The 22,103-nt window shown below is 39.9% G+C and overlaps 1 protein-coding gene across 1 annotated transcript in view; it reads right to left on the reverse strand.

Moving 5' to 3' along the window:
- Positions 1-9,932, reverse strand: part of LOC132822491 (F-actin-capping protein subunit alpha-2-like) — a 100,389-nt gene extending 90,457 nt beyond the window's left edge. Inside the window, exon 1 of the mRNA XM_060835868.1 lies at positions 9,792-9,932. Coding sequence (XP_060691851.1) covers positions 9,792-9,932 — 141 coding nt within the window. The remainder of the gene's footprint in view (positions 1-9,791) is intronic.
- Positions 9,933-22,103: the final 12,171 nt, after the last annotated feature.

Consider the following 22,103-nt stretch of genomic DNA (forward strand, 5'->3'; position numbering starts at 1 on the left):
GATACAGAGACATCCCTATCATCCCTTACTGACTCATAAGGAAAGGTCATCAGCCAACAGACAGCTATTTTGACACAATCAAAGGTTGTGGAATCAAAGGGAAAGCATATATGAAATTAGATCACAAAAATAAATCATACTTTAATTGAATGATGGAACAAGGTCAAGGGCTTCCTCATCTCATGTTGCAATAGATCATGTCTGGACCATATTAAAAATGGCATCTCCCGTCAGCAGATGACCTAAATTCAGTTCACTTCCTATTCCCACCCACCACCAACCTCTCCCCCCCCCCCCCCCCCCCCATCACATTGTAATATTATATGGCTGAAGATTAAAAAGTCTTTTATCTTTGTTGCAGTTCCAAATACACATAGCAGGTCACACCCACCATAACTGAGACTTGGGGGAGCCTTTAATTAATGAATGACCTCTCGACACCTTCCCCCACCCCACACTCCAAGTGGCAGTAGCTACCCCAAGGGCATTGTTCTGTCAGTGGAACATGGGCCTTTCCAACTGATTGATGGGATCTGACAAGGTTAAAGGGGAATCCTTTCAAACATTGATTTTCCTGTTCCTCGGAAGCTGCCTGACTGGCTGTGCTTTTCCAACAGCACACCCTTCAACTAAAGAGAAATCCTGCCTTATCTTCAAGGATACCTTGCCATTAATGCAATCTAGTATGGGTATTTTGAATCTTCATTCATGGTCAGTCCAAGAATCTAGGTTATTTTAAATAATGCTAATTAACAGGCAGAGCATGATGCAGCACACACTGAAGTGTACAGGTTCCAACCATTTAGCAGAGTAAGAAGGTCATAGTTATTTCACAACTAACCTCAGAGGCTCATTAAACCCTATCTCAATAGAAGTGCCCTCCTTTTCTGTGGTCTAACTGATAGTTAGGTTGGGCCTGGCATGCATGTGATGGGTCAAAGGGATCAGACCAGTAGCTCTCGAATGGCAGTGGCCATCCTCAAATGAACTACAGTCCTAATGGAAGCCTACCTGGCCACCACTGGTAAAATGCCACCCTATGTCCCAGTAGCTGTCAGTTGAGATCAGGTTCCATTTTCTGTTCCTGTGGTGGAACTCATTGCTACTTTTAAAATTCAGCTGTTTCTCTCTGAAGACATGTTACTTGACCTGCATGTTCTGGTTTGCTTTCAGATTTCCAGCATCTGTAATGGTTTGCTTTCATTCTTCATACTGCTGTGTTGCAGTTTGATAGATTTTTTTATCAATGGGACGAATATGGATTTTTGTTGTTTTGCCCAATTTTACAAGGCAGTTGGTACTTAGAAGAGAAATAAGGAGAAATTACAGGAGGAAAATCTTGTCTCTATTTTCTTTCTGTCAAAGCAAGTAATAATTTTGAAACTTTTCTTCAGTTTTGAAGATAAAAGACAAATTCACAGCCAACATCAAGGGAACCTGTGACTATGAAAAGTATATTAATCTGAGAATACATTCTCACTGGTAGAATTGAAAAAAGGGCTAAAAATCACACAACACTAGGTTATAGTCCAACAAGTTTATTTGGAAGTACTAGCTTTCGGAATGCTGCTCCTTCATCACGCAGTTGTGGAGAATAAGATTATAAGACACAGAATTTATCACAAAAGTTTATCGTATGATGTAACTGAAATTATATATTGAAAAAGACCTGGATTGTTTGTTAAGTCTCTCATCCTTTAGAATGACCATGTTGGTTCCAGTTCTTTCATATGTAAATCGTAATTTTAAAAGGGGTAACTCCAGTAAATTCTTTGTCCTACAATCTTATTCTCCACAACCACCTGTTGAAGGAGTAGCGCTCCAAAAACTATTGCTTTCCAAATAAACCTGTTGGACTATAGCCTGGTGTTGTGTGATTTTTAACTTTCTACACCCCAGTCCAACATCAGCACCTCCAAATCATGAAAAGAAGGCAATCAAGTGTGAACCATATGTAACAATGCTCCTTTAACACATCTCAAGCTACAGACGAGTCATATAACCTGAATAAACATAATTTGTTAATTTGGGGTTGCGAGGGCAGAAATGTTTCTTTTAGATGTCTTTGAAAATTGTATAGGGGTACGGGGTGGGAATAGTTCAGCAAAAGTATGAAAAATGGATGCTGTGCTAATAAAACACATGCGTTTAAAAGTCTGGCTTTAGTCTGTAATTTTCAGGCTAATTTCTGAATGCCATGATTTAAACATGCCTGCAGGTCCTAAACATGCCTGTTTAGCATTCACACTCGTGTGCTGATTGGGGACAATTTCCATGGAGCGATATATGTAAATTTCATACCTCTCTCTTAACTGAAAACTGTATGCTGGTTGATGGACATAGGAAGACACAAGGACAAAGGGAGAAGACTCAAATCTTCAGAGATACTGAAGGTTGAGATGAATGCTGAAATTTCTTGGACCACATGCTGCTGCCGGTATGATATGGTCGGACCATTGCCCTACTAGCTCTTCCCACAAAGATCAGCTTCATGTTGAGACTGATGATTTGTAATTTATGAGCAACACAAACTACTTACATTGTTAAAATATCACAGATTTACACATAGTTTAGATTTGCCATTTACTCAAGTTGTTGTACATTGCATATGCATAATTTTCTGACTGAAAACTCACTTCATTGCACTGAGAGATTAACTGAAGACAGAGCTGGTACCTTTACACTCGAATGCCACATGGTATATCTCTCTTAAAGGTGCTGCCTGTGTGGTCTAGAATTCACAAAACAACATAACAGTAGGAAAGGTGTTCCTACTCAGAGGAGGAATGGCCAATACCCATAGCAAGGGAGGAAGCCATGCAGACAAGAAATGTAGGAAACACCGAAGGCAATCACTAAGGAGGATACAGCAGGAGCTCTGCACCATCACCTATCTGCATTGCTGCATAAAAAGCTAATGATTTTACATGTGTAGTTTAGATCTCATCTCACAAACACACTGTTCAATGATGACATGCACAATTACATCAGCTGGGAGCACACTGACTTTCCCACAAACAATACTATTGCATCCTTCGCAGGTTGTCTCATGCCACTGGCACAACTCAAAGCCTCTTGAAACACATGAGGCAGCACACAGACACACCAACTCAAACACACATGCCAATACATTCATTCATACTTGTCATTGTTTCTCTTCCAGGGCAAAAGAACAGCAGGAACTCACCAGGAGTTTGGGAACCATGACTCAGTTCTCTTCAGATGGCCATACTGGTGATGATCTGAAGGGGAGAGGCGGACACTGTGGGCAAAGGAATAGCAAGGGGAAGATAGCCTAGATGCTTGTGGTGACTCCAGCTTTCTCCAGCTGTTCCTGGTCCCTATTTCCAAATCCTATCTTCACTCACCAGCTCCATTTGGTCTCATCACACACATCCTTCCAAACCTAATTGGAGGCTTATTGCAGTCTCTCAAAATTACACCACTAGTAGAATGGGAAGAGCCACCTTGTTATCTCCCCCCTTTACAACCCCCACATCATCCAGTGGAAGGAGAAGAGCCAGGGAGAAAGCACTGTGCCAGTCACTACCAATATCATAGAACAGAGAAGAAGGAGCAACAGTGTCATAGAGTTATAGAGTCATAGAGACATACAGCACAGAAACAAACCCTTTGGTCCAACTCATCCATGCTGACCAGATATCCTCACCTAATCTAGTCCCGTTTGCCAGCAGTTGGCCCATATCCCTTGAAACCCTTCCTATTCATATATTCGTCCAGATGCCTTTTGAATGCTGTAATTGTACCAATCTCCAACACTTCCTCTGGCAGTCCATTCATTACACGCACCACACTCTGTGCGAAAAAGTTGCCCCATAGGTCCTTTTTATATCTTCCTATACTCAATACTCTGACCAATAAAGGAAAGTATACCAAATACCTTCTTCACTATCCTATCTACCTGTGACTCTACTTTCAAGGAACTATGAACCTATACTCCAGTGTCTCTTTATTTAGTGACACTCCCCATGACCTCACCATTAAGTGTATATGTCCTGTTCTGATCTGATGTTCCAAAATGCTGTAACCTCACATTTATCTAAATTAAACTTCATCTACCACTCCTCAGCCCATCTGATCAGGATCCCATTATACTCTAAGGTTCCTTTCTTCACTGTCCACCTTCAATTTTGGTCTCATCTGCAAACTTACTAACTATACCTGCTATATTCACATCCAACTTATTTCTATAAATGACGAAAAGCAGTGGACTCAGCACTGATCCTTGTGGCACTCCACTGGTCACAGACCCTGTGTCTAAAAAGCTACCCTCTAACACCATCCTCTGTCTTCTATCTTCGAGTCAGTTCTGTACCCAAATGGCTAGTTCTTCCTGAGACCTAACCTTACTAACAAGTCCACCATGAGGAATCTTCTTGAATGCCTTACTGAAGTCCATATAGATCACGCCTACTGCTCTGCCCTCCTCAATCCTCTTTGCTACTTCTTCAAAAACTCAGTCAAGCTCGTAAGACATGCTTTCTCAAGCACAAAGTCATGCTGACTATCCCTGATCAGTGGTGTTGTGACAATGGGCTAATAATTCAGGAGTGCAGGTTAATGGTCTGGAGACATGAATTCAGATCTCACCATGGCAGCTCATGGAATTTATATTCAATTACTTCATAAATCTGGAATCAAAGAATATTGTCAGCAATAACATTATTCTTTAAAATAAAACCATCTCTAGTTCAGTACTGTCCTTTAGGGAAAAATATCTAGACCCTTACCTCGTCTAGCTGACATGTGACTCCATGACAACAGCAATATACTTGACTCTTAACTGCTCTCTGCAATGACCTAAAAGTTATTTAGTTCAGGGACAGTTAGGGATGGGCCTTATTGGAGATGCTCAGGTTTCCGCATTCTAAGAAAGAATGAAAACATTAAAATTCTGGCAAGGGTGGAACATGGATTCTCACAGTCTTACACACATCGCAGGTACAGCAGGTAGAAAGGAGCCAGAAGTTCTATCTAGCTGGACACACAGTCACATATTAGATTTGTTGTAGCAGAGTCAGGTGAGGATTTTGCTGGGATAAGCTTCTGAAGAATGTGATAAGTCCGATTTATCAAATGTTCGAGCAACAGATGGCTTGCCATTCACAGCCCAGGCAATGGAGGAGTCCATATCCAGCTTGGCTAGTGTTTTGAAGGAGAGTCTCAAAACTATCCTCCAAAGTGTGGAGAGGTCAGTCAATTCCATCTCTAAACCCGCAGAACCCCCACAACATGCAATGCCTGACGACTGAAACATTCGCTTCCACTGCAGCTTTAACAGCTTTCAAAGAATGAAAAAAAACATGACAGTTCTGGGTTTCTCTGTTGGATGTCTCAAATGGCTAGAAATCCATCTTCAGATGCACCAAGACAGTGGTGTGGATATTATGCAAATCCCTTTGAATCATGGATGATAAGGAATGTGACAAAGGAGCTTTGAAGTCTGATGGAGGAGCAGGTCTCTCTGCCTCCTTGCCCTCTCCTCCTGTAGTGCTGCTCTGCCAGGTGTCATCCTCCTATGCCATTGCTCCTACATAGCAAAGTGGATCCCTAGCTAGATGCTTACGAATAACTCTTGGTGACTCCTATATGGTCTCCAAGTGGTGTGGCAATAAAGCACGCATCCTCTTTATGTGAAAACTTCAAAAACTTTCTGGAAATGATATTGACGGAGTGCTGATCAAGGCATGACAATTTGACTCAATAAATAATCTGATGTGTCTCATGTCTCCCATAAACACAATCTGACTAAGTGATCTCTAGCAACAAGTGAACAGTGAAAGGTGAGGATGGTTTTAAATAACTGTCACAATCCTCACCAGTAGCTACTGTTCAGCTTGATGTCATTAATAGGAGAACCAACGTGCAAAATGATGAGTAGCTGCACAAGTGAATGATAGGAACCACTTCTATTGACCATCACGATCTAACGATCATTCAGGTGACTGATGAAATTTTCCCTCACTTCTGATAATAATTATTTTTATCAGTTTTGGAGAGGAAGAAATCCTCAGATCATTGCAAAACAATAGGCAATGGCTTGTCAATCTTTTATACTTTATATCATTAATTATTTTTACTCATTAGAAGTGATCAAATGAAGAATCATGTATTCCTAGTATTAGTACGCACTTAAAATTGTCTTCTTTAGTATTAAACAATAAATTTTCCACATTCCCAAGTGCTATGTTGTTAACAGTTTGGATAAATGTATTTTCAAAGTTAAGCTTTTACAGTTGAATTTTGGGAGAATTGAGTAATTTCAAATTAGGATATTAAGGAAATCAATTTCCTGACATCAGAGCTGAATTTCCCAATTGTTGTTTACAGATTACTGCCCAGCCACTTCGATAATGTGGATATAAATACAGCGAGGAGAAATTGAGGACTGCAGATGCTGGAGATCAGAGTCGGAAAAGCACAGCCGGTCAGGCAGCATCTGAGGAGCAGGAGAATCAACATATCGGGCATAAGCTCTTCACCAGGAATGTATAAGTACAGCTGAATGCAATGGTGGATGCCTCTTAGCTTCAACTCAGGAATATCTTGCATTTTCTTCTTTATCTCCTTTGTTGGAACTGCTTCAACTAAGGCAAAGGTGGAAAGCAGGAACAATAAATAATTGTCTACGACAGTCTTGTATAATCTGGTGATGAATATCCTCATTGAACACAGACCATGAGTAACTACTACTGTGCCTTACATATAACTTCACTGATGTATTTGATTTGGTTCAGTTCTAGTTTCTAGCTCACTATATTTACTCTGGTTCAGCATGGTCCATATCATATGGTAAGTATATGAAATTAAGATAGTCATCATATTCTACAAAGAATTAGAGTGATAGTTTATTGATATTGTAAACACTTTAAAATAGCTTCAAATATTATAACACTCAAAATGGTAGATGAGTTGTTTTTCTTTGCTAATCATTTATTTCTCATTCGGCATTGCCCTTGAAAAGTTATCTTCTTGAATTACTGCTATCCATGTAGAGGGAAGGTACTTGAACAATGCTGTTCGGGGATGAGTTCCAAAATATTGATCCAATAGCAAAGAAGCAATATATTTCCAAATCAGGAAGTTGTGCAAGTTGAAGGGAAGGAAGGTTATTTTGTTCTCATTCTGACTTTCTCCTTCTGGGTGGCAGGCAGTGCAGGTTTCTGATGCGTTCAATCTTTTATAATCTTTGTCATGGGCTAGATTGAATTTACTATATTGATAAACCATGCCATTCTATGAAACATCTGACAAACACTTTACCACAGCCCTTGTTCAAACTCTGATTTGGATGCACCCAGAAAGTTACTCACATTTCTTTTGTTCAAGTCTTTCTGCAGCAACCCTGCTTCCTCAACACTACCTGTCCCTCCAGCTGTCTTTGTGTCATTTGCAAATCCAGCAATAATGCCCTAAGTTCCTACATCCAGATTATTAATGTCTAATGTAAATACTCATGGTCCCAACACTGGCCCCTACAGAACTCCACTAGTCACCAGCTGCCATCCTGAAAAAGATCCCTTTATCCCCACTCTCTGTCTTCTGCCAGTCAGCCTATCCTCTATCCATGCCAATACCTCATAATGCATCACCAAATCCAGAATTACCTGTTCCCAGTGGGCCCTACCACCAGCTGCTCATCTCATAGACATTCCATAAATCCTTTTCTTTGAAATCTGCTAACAACCTGATTTTCCAAGCCCACCTTGCTATTGAAGCCTCCCGGAATTATTGTAATAGTGCTTTTCTTACATGTCTTTTCTATCTGCTGATTTAATTTTCTTCCCCATATTCTGATGACTGTTAGAAGGCCTGTCCCATCAGAGTCTTTTTCCCCTTGCAGTTCTTCAGCTCTACCCTGACATGTTCTACACCTACCACCTCAAATCACTTCTTGCTATTTATTTAATTTCTTTCTTACTAACGAGGCAAGCCCATTTCCTCTAACCATCTGCCTGTCCTATTGATAGGATGTGTATCCTTGGATATTTAGTTCCAAGCCCCGATCCCCTTGCAGCCATGTCTCCATGATGCCCACAATATTGTATATGCAAATTTCAATCTGTGCTACTAGCTCATTTACCTTGTTTTGTGTTCTATGTGCATTTAAGTAGAACACCCTCAGTCCTCCATTGACTGCTCCTCCTTCTCATGATTGACACCTTAACAGCCATGCCTGAAATTCCTCATCCTTTCCATACTCCCTGACCTACCACTTGTTCTGGAAACTTGAACAACTCCGTTGAGTTCTTCTTCACCCCCCTCCTTCCGCCCCTAAAGTTTTTCCATAATTTATAGGGAATTTTCCAGGACAAAATTTTTAAAGTTTTGAGGACTATAAAGCTTCATCTTATTTTAATTCATCACACACACACACACACACACACACACACACACACACACACACACACACACACACACACACACACACACACACACACACACACCTCCCCCAGCTGTGGGTGGGTCCTCCATTCTCAAAGAGGGACAAAAATTAGATTTCTTCCCAACCACCTATTTCAGCTGGTCTTCATAACTAAAATACTAATAATTTGATAATACAGAACTTGAGTCTTACTGAGATCAAGACACATTTTGTTGAAGCTTTACATCTTGCACTCATTGGGATAATTCACAAGAAAGCTAATGTACAGGAGAAACCAAACTTTACTCTGTGTGAGAGGAGAATGATTGGTTGTCAATGGATTGTGCTTGGTAGGAGTATTGCCATGGAGGATACATTGGATAACAATGACTGTCAGATAATATTTACCCCGATCAAACAATTTCTCACCATATATCACACAAGAACATAAACGGACATACGATTGCCACTTTTGGTCTTAAACATTGCCCAGGCTACTTTCAATTACCCCAGGAGACTCATTGCCAACAGAATGCTGCCATCAAACCAAAAATATGTTGTACCTATCCCGCAGAGAAATCATGTGGTATATGAATTTCAGTGCTGCTATAATATTCGATATAAATGCATAAACACAGAAACATAGAAAATGGGAGGGAATTCAGCCCATCAGGTATGCTGTACCATTCAATACGATCATGGCTGTTCCCCCATCTCAGTGTGATGCTTCAACTCTCCTGTCACAGCTCTTGATGCTTTTTGTGTAGAAATCTAATTCTTTCTTTCTTGAAATGATTTGGTCTCTAACACTTTCTGTGGTAGAGAATTTCACATCATTGCCGTCCACTGAGTGAAGAAATTGCTTTCCACCTTTGGCCTAAATGGTTTATTCTTTATTCTGGGATCATAACCCCTTGTCTGGAAACCATTTGTATTTTTGCATGTTTCAATGAGACCTTCTCTCATTCTTTGAAACGTCAGTCAATTGAGTAGTCCACTCAATTTCTCATCAAGCGATGAACCTGTCATGTCTAAGAGTTAGTTTGGTGAACCATCGTTGAAATTTCTAATTGACATGGATATCTTTTCTTACAGAGGAGCGACAAGCTTGTACACAGTACTCTAAGCAATGTCTTACTGTGGCTCTCTACAGTTCAGTGCAGCAAGACATCTTTGTTCCTGTCCTCAAATTCACTCTTGATGCAACTATATGTTTGTTTTCACTGAATGCTGTACAAGGGCTCCCAGGTTCCTTTGAACATTAACATTTCCCAAACTATCAACGTTCAAATATTACACTGTCATTAGGTTTTTCTGACTGACGTGAATAACGTCACTCTTATTTATGTTTTCCTGTCTCACTCACACCTTGCCTAAGTCACCTTTACTCTTCCTCACCACTCACAATGACTTCTATTTTTGTGTCATCAGCAATTTTAATTCCATCATCCAAACTGTTCATATATATCATGATCAGCTGCAGTCCAAATACCGATCCCTGTGGTACCCCATTAGTCACTTCCTTTTGCTCAATGTAGACAGTCATGATCAAAGACTGGTGAACCATATAAAGTGGCATATCCCTTCAGCTGTTGGCAAAACATCAAGGTACTGACTGTGCCTAACCAGCACATAGTTGCAAAACTTCCAACACAGTGGCCAACATGAATCGTGAACAAAATTTGCCAGACAGTCGTGAATGTATGACGAATTATACTGACAACCACTTTCGGATTGTCAGTCACACTCGCAGTAGGCATTCCTGTGTTTAATGGAAGCCACAAATATTAATATGCAGTATCTTGATTTTTGCTAAAAAAAACACACATCAGGTTATAGTCAAACAGGTTTACTTGAAAGTACAAGCCTTGTAGTTTCAAATAAACTGGTTGAACTATAACCTGGTGTTGTGCGGTTTTTAACTTTGTCTACCCCAGTCCAACACCAGTGCCTCCACATTTTCTGATAGGACAGGTACACTCTGCATCTATTTCAACTCAACAAAATTTGTTCATTTCTCAGGGCAATGGCTTGACCGATCAGAGTCAATCTGACTAGTTTAAAATGTAAATGTACACTCTTCATGGCAACATCTTTAGCAATCTGGATCCATTTACCAAAATATAGTACTCTCTTCTCACACATTTATTAGTTTTCTTGTGAATTGTCCTGATGTATGCAAGATAAAACGCTTCAATAAAACATATCTTTTTCAGCCAGGCTAAAATATTTCTCTCTGGGCTGAATTATTTCTGTTACTTCTCTTAACAGCATTTGATTTGGTCTCTTGGCTTGGTAAGTTCAGCAACTTTAGAAGACTGACAAGCAAACATCACTTCGTCAGTACTTTCCTCATTTCCCAAGGCCTGTTGGTTGAATGCCAAGCTTAGAATTATATCCAAAGGCTTTCATTTTTACCCTCCAGATCTGAAATGAAACAGCAGCCTGGATTTTCTGATGACTAGATAATCATTCTTTTAACTAGATGGGAGTTGTGTGTGGAGAGCCTGCAGAATTTCAATTGTAACAGACTCCAAGAAAACTGCCCAAAAGAGTGAACATTTCAATGTGGAATTCTCCAGCACTTGGAACTCTCTGAAGGTACCCATTTAATTTGGAGAATTCAGGGGACCGTTAAGAAAATAATGCTGAGGAAAAGTGAGACTATTAAATATCTAGTCTAATCCCTTCTAACTATTTATCTAACTCCCAGCTGGATCTCCCCCAAAACCCCTTGCATCCTACAAGCCCAGACCCGGCACCTCCTGAAACCATTCAATAAGGTCATGGCTGATCTACTTTTAACCACAACTATGGATTCCCCGATTATATTTCCCTCCTTGCTAATCAAGAATGTATTTCTGTCTGAAAAATATTTAATGTTGCTTCATCCATTGCCTTTTGAGGAAAGGAATTCCAAAGCCTCACAACCCTTTGAGTGAAAAAAACTGTTTTATATGAGCACTGCCTTATTTTCAAAAAGCACACAACACTAGGTTATAGTCCAATAGGTTTATTTGGAAGTACTAGCTTTCAGAGCACTGCTCCTTCATCATATAGCTGTGAAGCAGGATCATACAATTCTGTGTCTTATGATCCTGCTGCATAGCTACCTGATGAAGGGGCAGCACTCTGAAAGCTAGTATTTCCAAATAAACCTGTTGGACAATAACCTGGTGTTGTGCAATTTTTAACTTTGTCAACCCTAGTCCAACACTGGCACCTCCACATCATGGTCTTATTTTTAAACTGTGACCCCTCATTCTAGATTCTCCACCAAAGGAAACATGCTTTTACCATCCACACAGTCTAGAAAAACAATGGCTTCTGCTTCATCAATTGTCATTGAAATCCCTCTAAATGTGAAAGTTCAATAGGCTTGTCCTAATTCACTCAATGTTCAGCACTCCTGCATTTCCCATGACATGAAGATGCTAATGATGACACTGTAAAAGGAGGATGTAAGTCTGATATTAACAGTCACATTATATCAAGACTTTGAAAAGAGAGGAATAGAAGAACCATACTAGAGTGTTGTAATTAGTACTTTTTTGATTATCATGCAAATAAAATGCTATTGGAACTCTTGAGAGTCAGACCATAGTCATATTTAGATTAGGTAGAGTCAGAAATGCGACAGATTCAGATTAAGGACAGTCTGATGAAGCAAAACAGCCTCAAAGATGTGGTCCAGACACCCAATGGACAAATTGGATGCTAGGCAGAATTCATGAGGGCAGAGTACACAGGTTTGAATTCATAGGAGTAGCACTGTGCGTGAAGACAGGAACGGCAGCGTGAATCACTGACCATTGATTCAAAAAGTTGGAAAACTGAGAATACTGGAAATAGATGCACTCACTTCCACCTGTTATTCAAATCTGCATCTCTTTGGACTTGCATATTCTATAGGCAATGTCACCTCACAATTTCATTGTTATCTCCTCCACTGCTGAGTGGTCATTAGTAATGCAAAGCTTTGTGTGGAATGACACTCTTGATTTCTTAATTATATTGTACATCTGATAAACAAGAGAAATTGTGTATTAATCCTTATTAACATTGTTTAGTAAGATTTCAGTGTCCATGGGTAATAGATCAAATTAAATAACAATTGTTCGAAGAAAGAAGGTGACAAATTAAAGATCTTAAACACAAAGACCAAATTTTCATCTGGGTTCAAAGGCATATTTTGGCCTTTTGAGGAAATCTGATTTTCCTGACCCCATTATGCATTATCTTCTGGCATTTTGGAGATTAGGAATGCTAAATGTACAAAAGCGAGCATGCATACACCTCCAGTTGATGGTGGGTCCTCTATTCTCAAAGAGGGACAAAAATCAGATTTCCTCCCAAACATCATTTTCATCTGGTGGTGTGAGGTTTTGGAAGTCCATTGAAAGCACACGCATTTTTTCAAAGTTCATGAAGAAAATAAAAACACCTTCTAAGAGTCTAGAACATTCTGCAAGTATTTTCATACATTAAAATGTTCCTATTAGGTGGTAAGTTCACAGAATCATAGAACTCTTACAGTGTGGAAGCAAGCCACTTGACCCATCCAGTGCACTGACCCTCCAAAGAGCAACCCACCCAGATCTACCTGAACCCTCCACCCCATCCCTGTAGCCCTGCATTTCCCATGACTGATCCAACAAGCCTGCACAACCCTGGACACTATGAGCAAGCCATTATTTCTGTCTATATTAATTAATTATAAAGATATGTCCTCCAAAGACAAGTTGGTCACTCAATTGACCAGTCTTATATACAGGTAGTTCTCCTATAATGCCATAGTTGTGTTCCAACGAAACCTTGCTGAACAGAAAATTGCTTAATCGAGAAAATGGGGCCTATGGGAAAATTGGGGTTAAGGGCAGACCAGCAACAAATATCATTTACGATTGCTCAAGAATCACCCAAAAGCCTAACACAAAGTATAGCACAGCCTGAATGAAGGTTTAATCATATTTATTAGTGAAACAAAAGTAAATTTAGCATATTACATAGAAGAAAATTTGTTAGTGCAGGGACAGAAGGTCATCATCACCACCACCTTCAGGTGCAGTTGTAGTTGCAGAAGTGGATGGCTGTGGTTGATTGTCTTCTGACTGTTTCTTCAGGGTTAGTTTAAAAAGACATCCAGTTTTTGCTGCTTTGCACTTTTCCTTCTGTCTTGAAGAAGATGCTCATAGGGTGCCAGATGATATCTTACTGAGTGAACTGCTACCCTGCTGCACTCTGCGTTGCAATCGTTGTCCTGTAAGAGTTGCAACTGTTTCTCAATTTTCCTCAAGATTAGGAGACAAAGGAGAAGTGGAAAGTTCTTGTGGTGCCGCATTCTGGGCTTCATCATTTTCATCTCCAACTTCCACTTTCCCCTGAGCTCCAAACTGTTATAGGTCAGCTGACATCGGTGCATGCGCAGAACGAAACATGCAAAACAATCACCACTGGAGTCATGCTACTGCAAACAGAGGTAAGCGTTGTTGAAAATACCGTTCACTATAATCTGCAGTGACATTATAGTAAATCACGCTGCTGAAACATGCTTTATATGAGAACTACCTGTATTTTTTTTACATGCAACACAGCTCTTTTCCAATGGAAATTGCGCTCTGATGAATTAAAGCTGTTTTATAAAAGATTATTTTATCTCTCCAACCATGCTTTAAATGGTTCTGTCAATTGTAAAGAAACCAGATTCTGATATTGGTTTTCATGCTGTCATTATAAAAAAGTAACCTGGTTTCCCCACATTGGGGAACAGGCTGTGAAATTGAAATGAACTCTCATGGTCTTTTGTTCCCAAAACGTAGCCCATTGTTACGCCAGCTGTGACCATTACCAATACTTGTCCAAGTTTCAAGTGCTAATAGATTTCACAATAAACTTTCCATTCACATGAGAATGAATGAGTTTCAAAAAGTTGTAATAGCAGATTGTGTCTTCAATATAGTTTTTGGTTTATTGGCACAAGCTAATGTGGGCGGCACGGTGGCACAGTGGTTAGCACTGCTGCCTCACAGCGCCTGAGACCCGAGTTCAATTCCCGACGCAGGCGACAGACTGTGTGGAGTTTGCACGTTCTCCCCGTGTCTGCGTGGGTTTCCTCCGGGTGCTCCAGTTTCCTCCCATAGTCCAAAGATGTGCGGATCAGGTGAATTGGCCATGCTAAATTGCCTGTAGTGTTAGGTAAAGGGTAAATGTAGGGGTATGGGTGGGTTGCGCTTCGGCAGGTCGGTGTGGACTTGTTGGGCCAAAGGGCCTGTTTCCACACTGTAAATCTAATCTAATCTAATTTTAATTATTGTAAGTTCCTTATCACATGACAGGAATACATTTTCCTAGTATCAATGATATGTCAGCTTTTATTAAATGGATTCCTTCTCCCCGAAAGACTGTAGAATATTTTCCAAATATAGTGCATGGAATTTAAGGATAGTACATAATCGATGTAGATTGATTGGCTATGACGGGAACATGAGGGGCATAGAGATGGCATGGGTGATCTGAAACCTCATGAGCTGGCATGGAGATGAATGGGGAGCCTGAGGGGAGATGTTTAGGCAGCCTTTAAAAACAGTTGAGAGTAGGAATACCGTGGTAGAGAACCAAGATGGGCACTTAAACTGGCCCACATTTTCACCTTCACCAGTGCAGCTTGCAAACTGCACTACTACCTGATCCTGAGTGAGATAAATAACAAAAATGATGTGTATGAAGTCACAGCTGGAGTTTCTGATCTGCAGAAGTGTGCAGGTTGAGCCTCGAGGAAGATCTAAGTAGGAAAACTGTTCCTGTGCTTCTTAATTATGTTTCTTGGAGTGGTGTTGTTTGTGCATTTCATCTGGGTCAAATCAACATGGCTTTTTTTTACTGTTTCTCTTCTGAAGACTGCGGCTTGAACATCACTGAGAATTTATTTATTATCCTGCTGTTTAAGTTAAGTAACGGGATGAAAAATGTGCACAGGGCATTGTGCCGTTGTTTGTGCAATTGTACATGTTTAAAGATATCTGTTTGGAAGAAGCCTATTGAACTTTCACACTGGGGCCCTGAGGTGATAATAGTATAATATGAAGAGTTGCTGGTGGCCTTCAGCTGTCTCAAATGGGCTTTGTCATAATGATAACAGATTGTGAATGGAGCTTCAGGGCATTACTGTCACTGTGCATTCTGCGAGGTTTCAGTCTCAATGTGGAGCCCAGCCTGCAGGAAGCTTGCCAGCCTTGGGTCGAAAACTCTACAGCCCTGATTCTCCAAACCTCACTCACAGCTTGAATGCTCAGCACTGAGCATGCATACTAACTTGGCCTGCAGTGTTATATGCTAAACTAGCATGCCACCAGTGATGCAGCTGCGCTATAAAATATAGTAAGGAGTTTACAACTTCCATTTTAAAAAAAAATCACAAAATGCAATTTGCAAGAAAGTTGCAAGCCCTTTTTCTTCAAAATGCTAGAGGGGTGCAACATGGAATGTGAAACTGACGTTGGCGATTCTACAAGGCTGCTTGCCCTACAACATTACAATGTTGTATCCACTTTCAAACAGGTAAATGTATAAGCGTACAATTATATGTACAGTCAATACAGAAGATTTAGTACCTAGATGTAAGAACTGGATGCTACTGTCATTGAGGAAGGTGAGTGGCTGAACCTTCTCTCACTCCTTTAGTTCAAAGTGCTAGCATAAGACCAACATTCTCATGTGACTTCATGCAGCAATGGTATTCAGTTTTCACCCTCATTATACTTCTTAATGTTAGTCTTAAACTGCATGGGTCCAACTAACCTCCACATGTTCCACAGCAGAATGATTAGTTGGCATGTTCAAACAATGCAATATTGCCCCACTACAATGGCAACTGGGACTGGATTGACAATCTCCCACAGAAAGGTAGCAGCATCACTGATGTGATAAGATTGTGACACTCTGACTCCATTAAGACTGGGAATGAGACACATTGTCAAGTGAACATTACTTTGCTGCTAATTAAAGCCAAGAACTGCAGGTGGTAGAAATCTGAAACAGAAATTACTACTGAAACTCAACAGGTCTGGCAGCATCTGTGGAGAGGAAGCCAAGTTAACCTTACCATTCCAGTGACCCTTCATCAGTGATCCTGCAACTAAATGTGCTTGTATCTAACATGGGATGACCAAAATGAGAAGCATGACATTCTCCACCACACTTACCTCTTGATATAATGGTGTTTCCGAAACTGGCTCGACACCAATAAAGAGACATCTGGAGAGAAACCCAAAAAGCTGAATTATATGAATGGTCTGAAACGAAAAGACAGATAAAAAGGTTGTGAGGTTTAGCGATTGAAGATTGCACACAGGGCCAGAGTTCTCCAGAATTCCAGAATTCTCCAAGAGCTGTAGTGCTGTCACAGCATATAGAGATTGGGAAGGAATGGATTTAAACATATGGATGAGAATTTCATATTTGTTGTTTCACAACAAGGATCAAACGTAGGTTAGTGCATACAGGATTGAAAACAGGGGGTGGATGGTGGTAGGAGGCAAAATTGATATAGAATTGGATATAATCTTATCTATCAAAGTTCTGTTCATTGAAAATGAGAATCGCATGCACGGCATTAGATGATAAGAGCAAACATTAGCTTAGTTAATTAGAACTGGCATCTCTTTTTGTGTGCATTCATAGCTATTGGCGAACCAAATACATCACAGATGATATGATTAATTTAAAAGTCTCAACAATGTTAATTCTTCTAATGTACCTGATTAAATGGGCTGTGTTTATAAATAAAAGTATAAAGCATTGATAACAAATGCTGTTTTTGTCGCAGATTTAAAGAGGCTACATCTGTCTCTTCCCCTATTATGCAGTTGCAAAAGAGGCAACTCATGCTTTAATGTCTTCACTCATCACAACAGACCATTTCCACACTTAAAGATCACAATGTCAGGCTTTTGATATAATTCACCTCAGCTGGTCTTCTAATGGAAACAAACTAAACGCAAACCACGTTATTTATGGCACTGGAACAAATTTTATGCAACAGCCCAGCACTGCCAATTCTGTCTGCTGCCGTGCAGACCTGAGAGAACTCACTGCAAGTGATTTTCCATTTGTTTCAGCTTTGTGTAAACTATTAACATTGGCTTCCGCCTGACAGTTGAATGAATAGATTTTACTAAGGTAAACCTTCACCTCCCATTTCCTAGTAATGTCTAGTCTCTGGAATGCTGTGTTTATCATTTTGACTATATTGATTTTTTTTGCTGTTAAATTATTAGTTGAAATATGCGTTGGATCACATCCGTTTCATCTGGAATGAAAGTAACTGCAGAAACTCAACAGGAAAATAACAAATTGTTCCGGGCATCCCAGTGCAGGCAAATAGACCTAGTGTTTTATTGTTGTTTGAAGACTTGGTGCCAGAACAACATGGCAAGAACATTCCAGACATCAGCAATAAGTGTCTGGTTTATCAAAGCAACCTTTTGTTATACTCTTCAGTCATCTAAATGTGTCTGTGCAAACAATGAGACATTGATTTAATTTGGATCGCATTCCAAGACTCTTTAAAAATACTGAGAATGATTAGCCAGCACCAGCAGCATCTCAAGAGACCAAACTCCAGTGTGGAACCTAATTATTTACTGGACTACTTTTTTTTCTAATTTGAAAAGGTAAAGTTAAAGACCATGATCCAAAGTAAAGTAGCAAGGTGTAAAACAATGGGCGGGGGATTAGATAATGTCGACACTTGGTGAAAAGCGTGAAAAAAAGACAATTGCTCATGACACTTTTGCCATGTCGGCCGTATTGTACAGGAAGTAATGAAATGGAATATAATTCCTTTCAATGACTAATTAACAAATTAACACTGACATAAAGAAGAATTGGCCTCCGTATCTCCAGCTGACATGGCAATTATGTGCCTGCTGTGAGCTGTCATTTCCTTCTTTGTCCAGCTGGACAATGTCATAGTCAATCAAGCCTCACGTCTACCTTTTCTGAACCTGCTAATGGTTACCACTGAAGCTGTCTGTACAATCAGTAAGGTACAAATGACACTGAGGACCGATACATTAGTTACAGCCCATTTATACTTCAGGCAATTTCTAAAGTAAACAGCATGACTACAATGTAAATGGAAGTGCTGCTATGACAGTGAGCAGTGTCAACCAATATTCCAAAAAGAAATCTAATTTACCAGGAAACAGACTTGCTTACTTTGTCTATTTTTTCCTACCCACATTCGGCTGAAGGTGTCAACATGTTCTAGTTATTGACTGTGGACCTGATGGTCTTCTTAGTACTTTTATTCAACTGACAAGTAATTGTATGAAACCTAACAGTGAGTTTACAAACCAGCTTTTCACTGCAGTGCCATTTGGGCAGGTTGGCACAATACTTTTCATTCTTTCTTTGAATGGATGTGCCACGAGCAAGGCCAGCATTTATTACACATCTTTAATTGACCCTTGAGAAGGTGTCAATAAGCTGCCTTTTTGAACTTCTGCAGGTCAACTGGGATTGGCACACCCACAATTCTGTTAGGGAGGGGTCCTAGTGATGCAGTTACAGTGAGGGAATGAAGATATATCTCCAAGTCAAAATGACTGCAACGTGGAGGCAAACTTACAACTGTTTGATATTCTGCTGCCCATGATCTTTGAGGTTGTAGAAAATATGGGCTTGAAAGGTTCTTGCAAAGAAACTTTTATGAATTGCTACAGTGTAGCTTTGCATGCTACACACTGCTGCCTTTGTGCATTATTGATTCAGGGACGGCAAATTTAATGTAGTGAATGAGGGATGGGTTATTTGACTTGGATGGTTTCAAGCTTCTTGAGTTTTGGTGGAGTTGCATCCATGCAGAAAAGTGAAGGGTACTCCATCACGCTTCTGACTTGTGACATAGTGGACAGATATTGGAGAATGAGCCTGTGAGTTACTCAGGAACTAGGTGTCCAGGTTTTAACCTGGCATTGTCGACACAGTGCATGTGTGGCTGGTCCATTTTGGTTGGTTGGGCTTGTTGCAATGCCCTGAGGAATTCCTGAAGTTGTGGCCCGGTGATGAAGTGATTGACCTTTAATAACTAAAACCATCTGTCTTTGTGTTATATGGAACCATTGCTGTGTTAAATATTAACCAAATTTACCCTGCAGTTCTCATTAGGCTTGGATTCATTTATAAAATATTTTTATACAATTATTCTTTTTTATCTAAAAATATTGTTATTCTAAATAAAAGTATGAAAACTGGGTGTGACTGTGTGACATTGGGATCCATGGACTATGGAATGAGCTGTCGGAGGAAATGATGGAGGCTGGTACAATTGCAGCATTTGAAAGGCATCTGGATGGGTACATGAATAGAAAGGATTTAGGGGGATATAGGCCAAGTTCTAGCAAATGGGACTAGATTAGGTTAGGATGTCAGGATGGCATGGTTGAGTTGGACTGAAGAGTCTGTTTCCATACTGTACATCTCTATGACTCTATGACTGCTGGATGCCCATAAGTATTTTCCAGAAAGTCAGTAAAGTGATGTGCAAGTGATGGCCAAACAGGGCTGTCTTTATACTAGAGTGACATGGGTAACCTCCCACAGTGCCAGGGTCAGGGCACTGTGGTCATGAATAAACAAATCAGTGGTAGCTCGTGTTGTATAAGTCAATGGTTCTGAGACAGTTAAAGTCACTAATAATTAGATAGGCCTTTAGATTTTGCATAGAAAATAGTTAACGACACCAGCCAGAAGGCACCAGGAGTTAGTAGCAAGATGCATCAAGTTAGCAGTACTGGCATCTGAAGCTATGTCAAGCTGGGAGTATTGGCACCTAGAGATGCAACAGCTGGATGAGGGCTTGGTGGAAGCTGAGAGAGACCAATAGAGTGCAATCGCTACACAAGTAATGAAAGTGCGCTCACTCAGGAGGTGATTATTTGTGCAGAAGTGCTGAGATCAGCATGAGGATCAGTAGGTAGATCTGCAGTTAACAAGGTTGTCAGGTGAGTTCAACCATGTTCAAGATGGGGGAGGGTTGGGGTTGCTTTTTTTCAAAAATGGAAGGCTACTTATTTACTTAAGAAAGATGCCAAGTTACACATTCTTACAGGTTACCATTTTCCGTAATTTGGATGGATAATTTATGATTACTACAAAGCTGTACTTAAACAAAAAAAATGTTACAATTCACATTTTTTGGAGACTATCTTTTAATCTGTGGGAGCAATGTTCCAATAAAGTCTAGGCTGATGGATTAAAAATGCTCTCCCTAGTCTTTAAGGATAAGAGGTGAAATGAGTTTGTTAGTTTTGGTTTATCACGTGTTGGGTGTGAGCAATAATATCAAACTTTAACATCAAATCACTCACATTCCAAAATTTCTGCCAATCTCTGTTTAAGTCACAGATGGGTGGTTTGATGTGGAAATGAAAACATTGCAACAGTTCAGAAAATAATGTTTGTCTGAGACTGCAATCCAGAGCCATTATTGGAACAGAATAGAGAGAGCTTTACTCAGAATTACCAATTAGGAAGTAGGATAAAACTGCTGTAACTGTTTACTGCAGTGAACTTAGATATAGTATTCCCTATAGCTAAATTTATTTATCTCCTATAGGCCTATGCTATATGTGGGGAAATGATTACGAACTGATTGATTGCTTTATGTTTCTGTAAGCATTTGCGTTATGAAGATATCTTGTCCAAAATATTCATTTATAATATCATCAATTGGACTTAAAAAGCTCGATATTTTAATAAGATTTTAATATTTTTAGTGTAAGGGACAGTAGCAACTTGCAACCAGAAGAGAACACAAGCTGCTTGAATGGAGTAATTGAGTTTGTAATGCATTTAGGAATTACATGACTGAGTTTGTGGGTGTAAAACATTTTAGCTGTAACTACGTTCAGAAAGAAATGATCATAGTCAAAAAAAAAGCCTTTGGCCTGTTTCTCTTTCTCTGAAAACCTTTGAGTCAAAGTTAATGAGTTGAGAGTCCTTGGGAAGACCTCATTACTGGGAATGGAGGATTCTTCGAAAAGAAATTCGAATGCACTCCACTGTCTCCAGAAAAAGAGCAATCAATCAATCATAACTGATCCAAGAAAAATGCCCAGTACCAATACCTTGTATAGAAAGTGACTGGTTTCAGAACAAATTTTGGAGAATCTGTGATTTTTTTTGTTCTGACTAGAATTATTGCTTACCCAAAGTTCTTCAGAGATAATATTCTGCAGAATTATTTTTAATTTTTCCAGGCATGGAGTTTGTTTCTCTGATTGTTATTTCTCAAGAGGACATATCTGAACAATTTAAATCTTTTGTTAATTTTAAATTTTTGCTTGAGCAAGCTTTTTTGCAGAGCCATTAAGACAGCCAAGGACCAATACCAATCCAAACTAGAGACCCACACAGACACCCGACGTCTATGGCAAGGACTGAATGACATCACAGGTTCTAAAAAGAGACAGTGAAAGATAGCAGGCAATGACACATCCCTCCCAAATTGTCTCAACGCCTTCTACGCTCACTATGAGCAGAATTTCGGCGGAGAGGTAACATCTATTCCGAGAATCCTGATGAAACTATCCCAACAGTTACTGCATCAGAAGTCAGATCAGTTTTCCGTTGTGTGAATCCAAGGAAAGTGATAGGACTAGGTGGAGTACCAGGCCGTGCACTCAGAGCATGTGCAGACCAACTAGCAGTGGTC

The sequence above is a fragment of the Hemiscyllium ocellatum genome, chromosome 14, assembly GCF_020745735.1.
Source record: "Hemiscyllium ocellatum isolate sHemOce1 chromosome 14, sHemOce1.pat.X.cur, whole genome shotgun sequence".
NCBI classification, from domain to species: Eukaryota; Metazoa; Chordata; class Chondrichthyes; order Orectolobiformes; family Hemiscylliidae; genus Hemiscyllium; species Hemiscyllium ocellatum.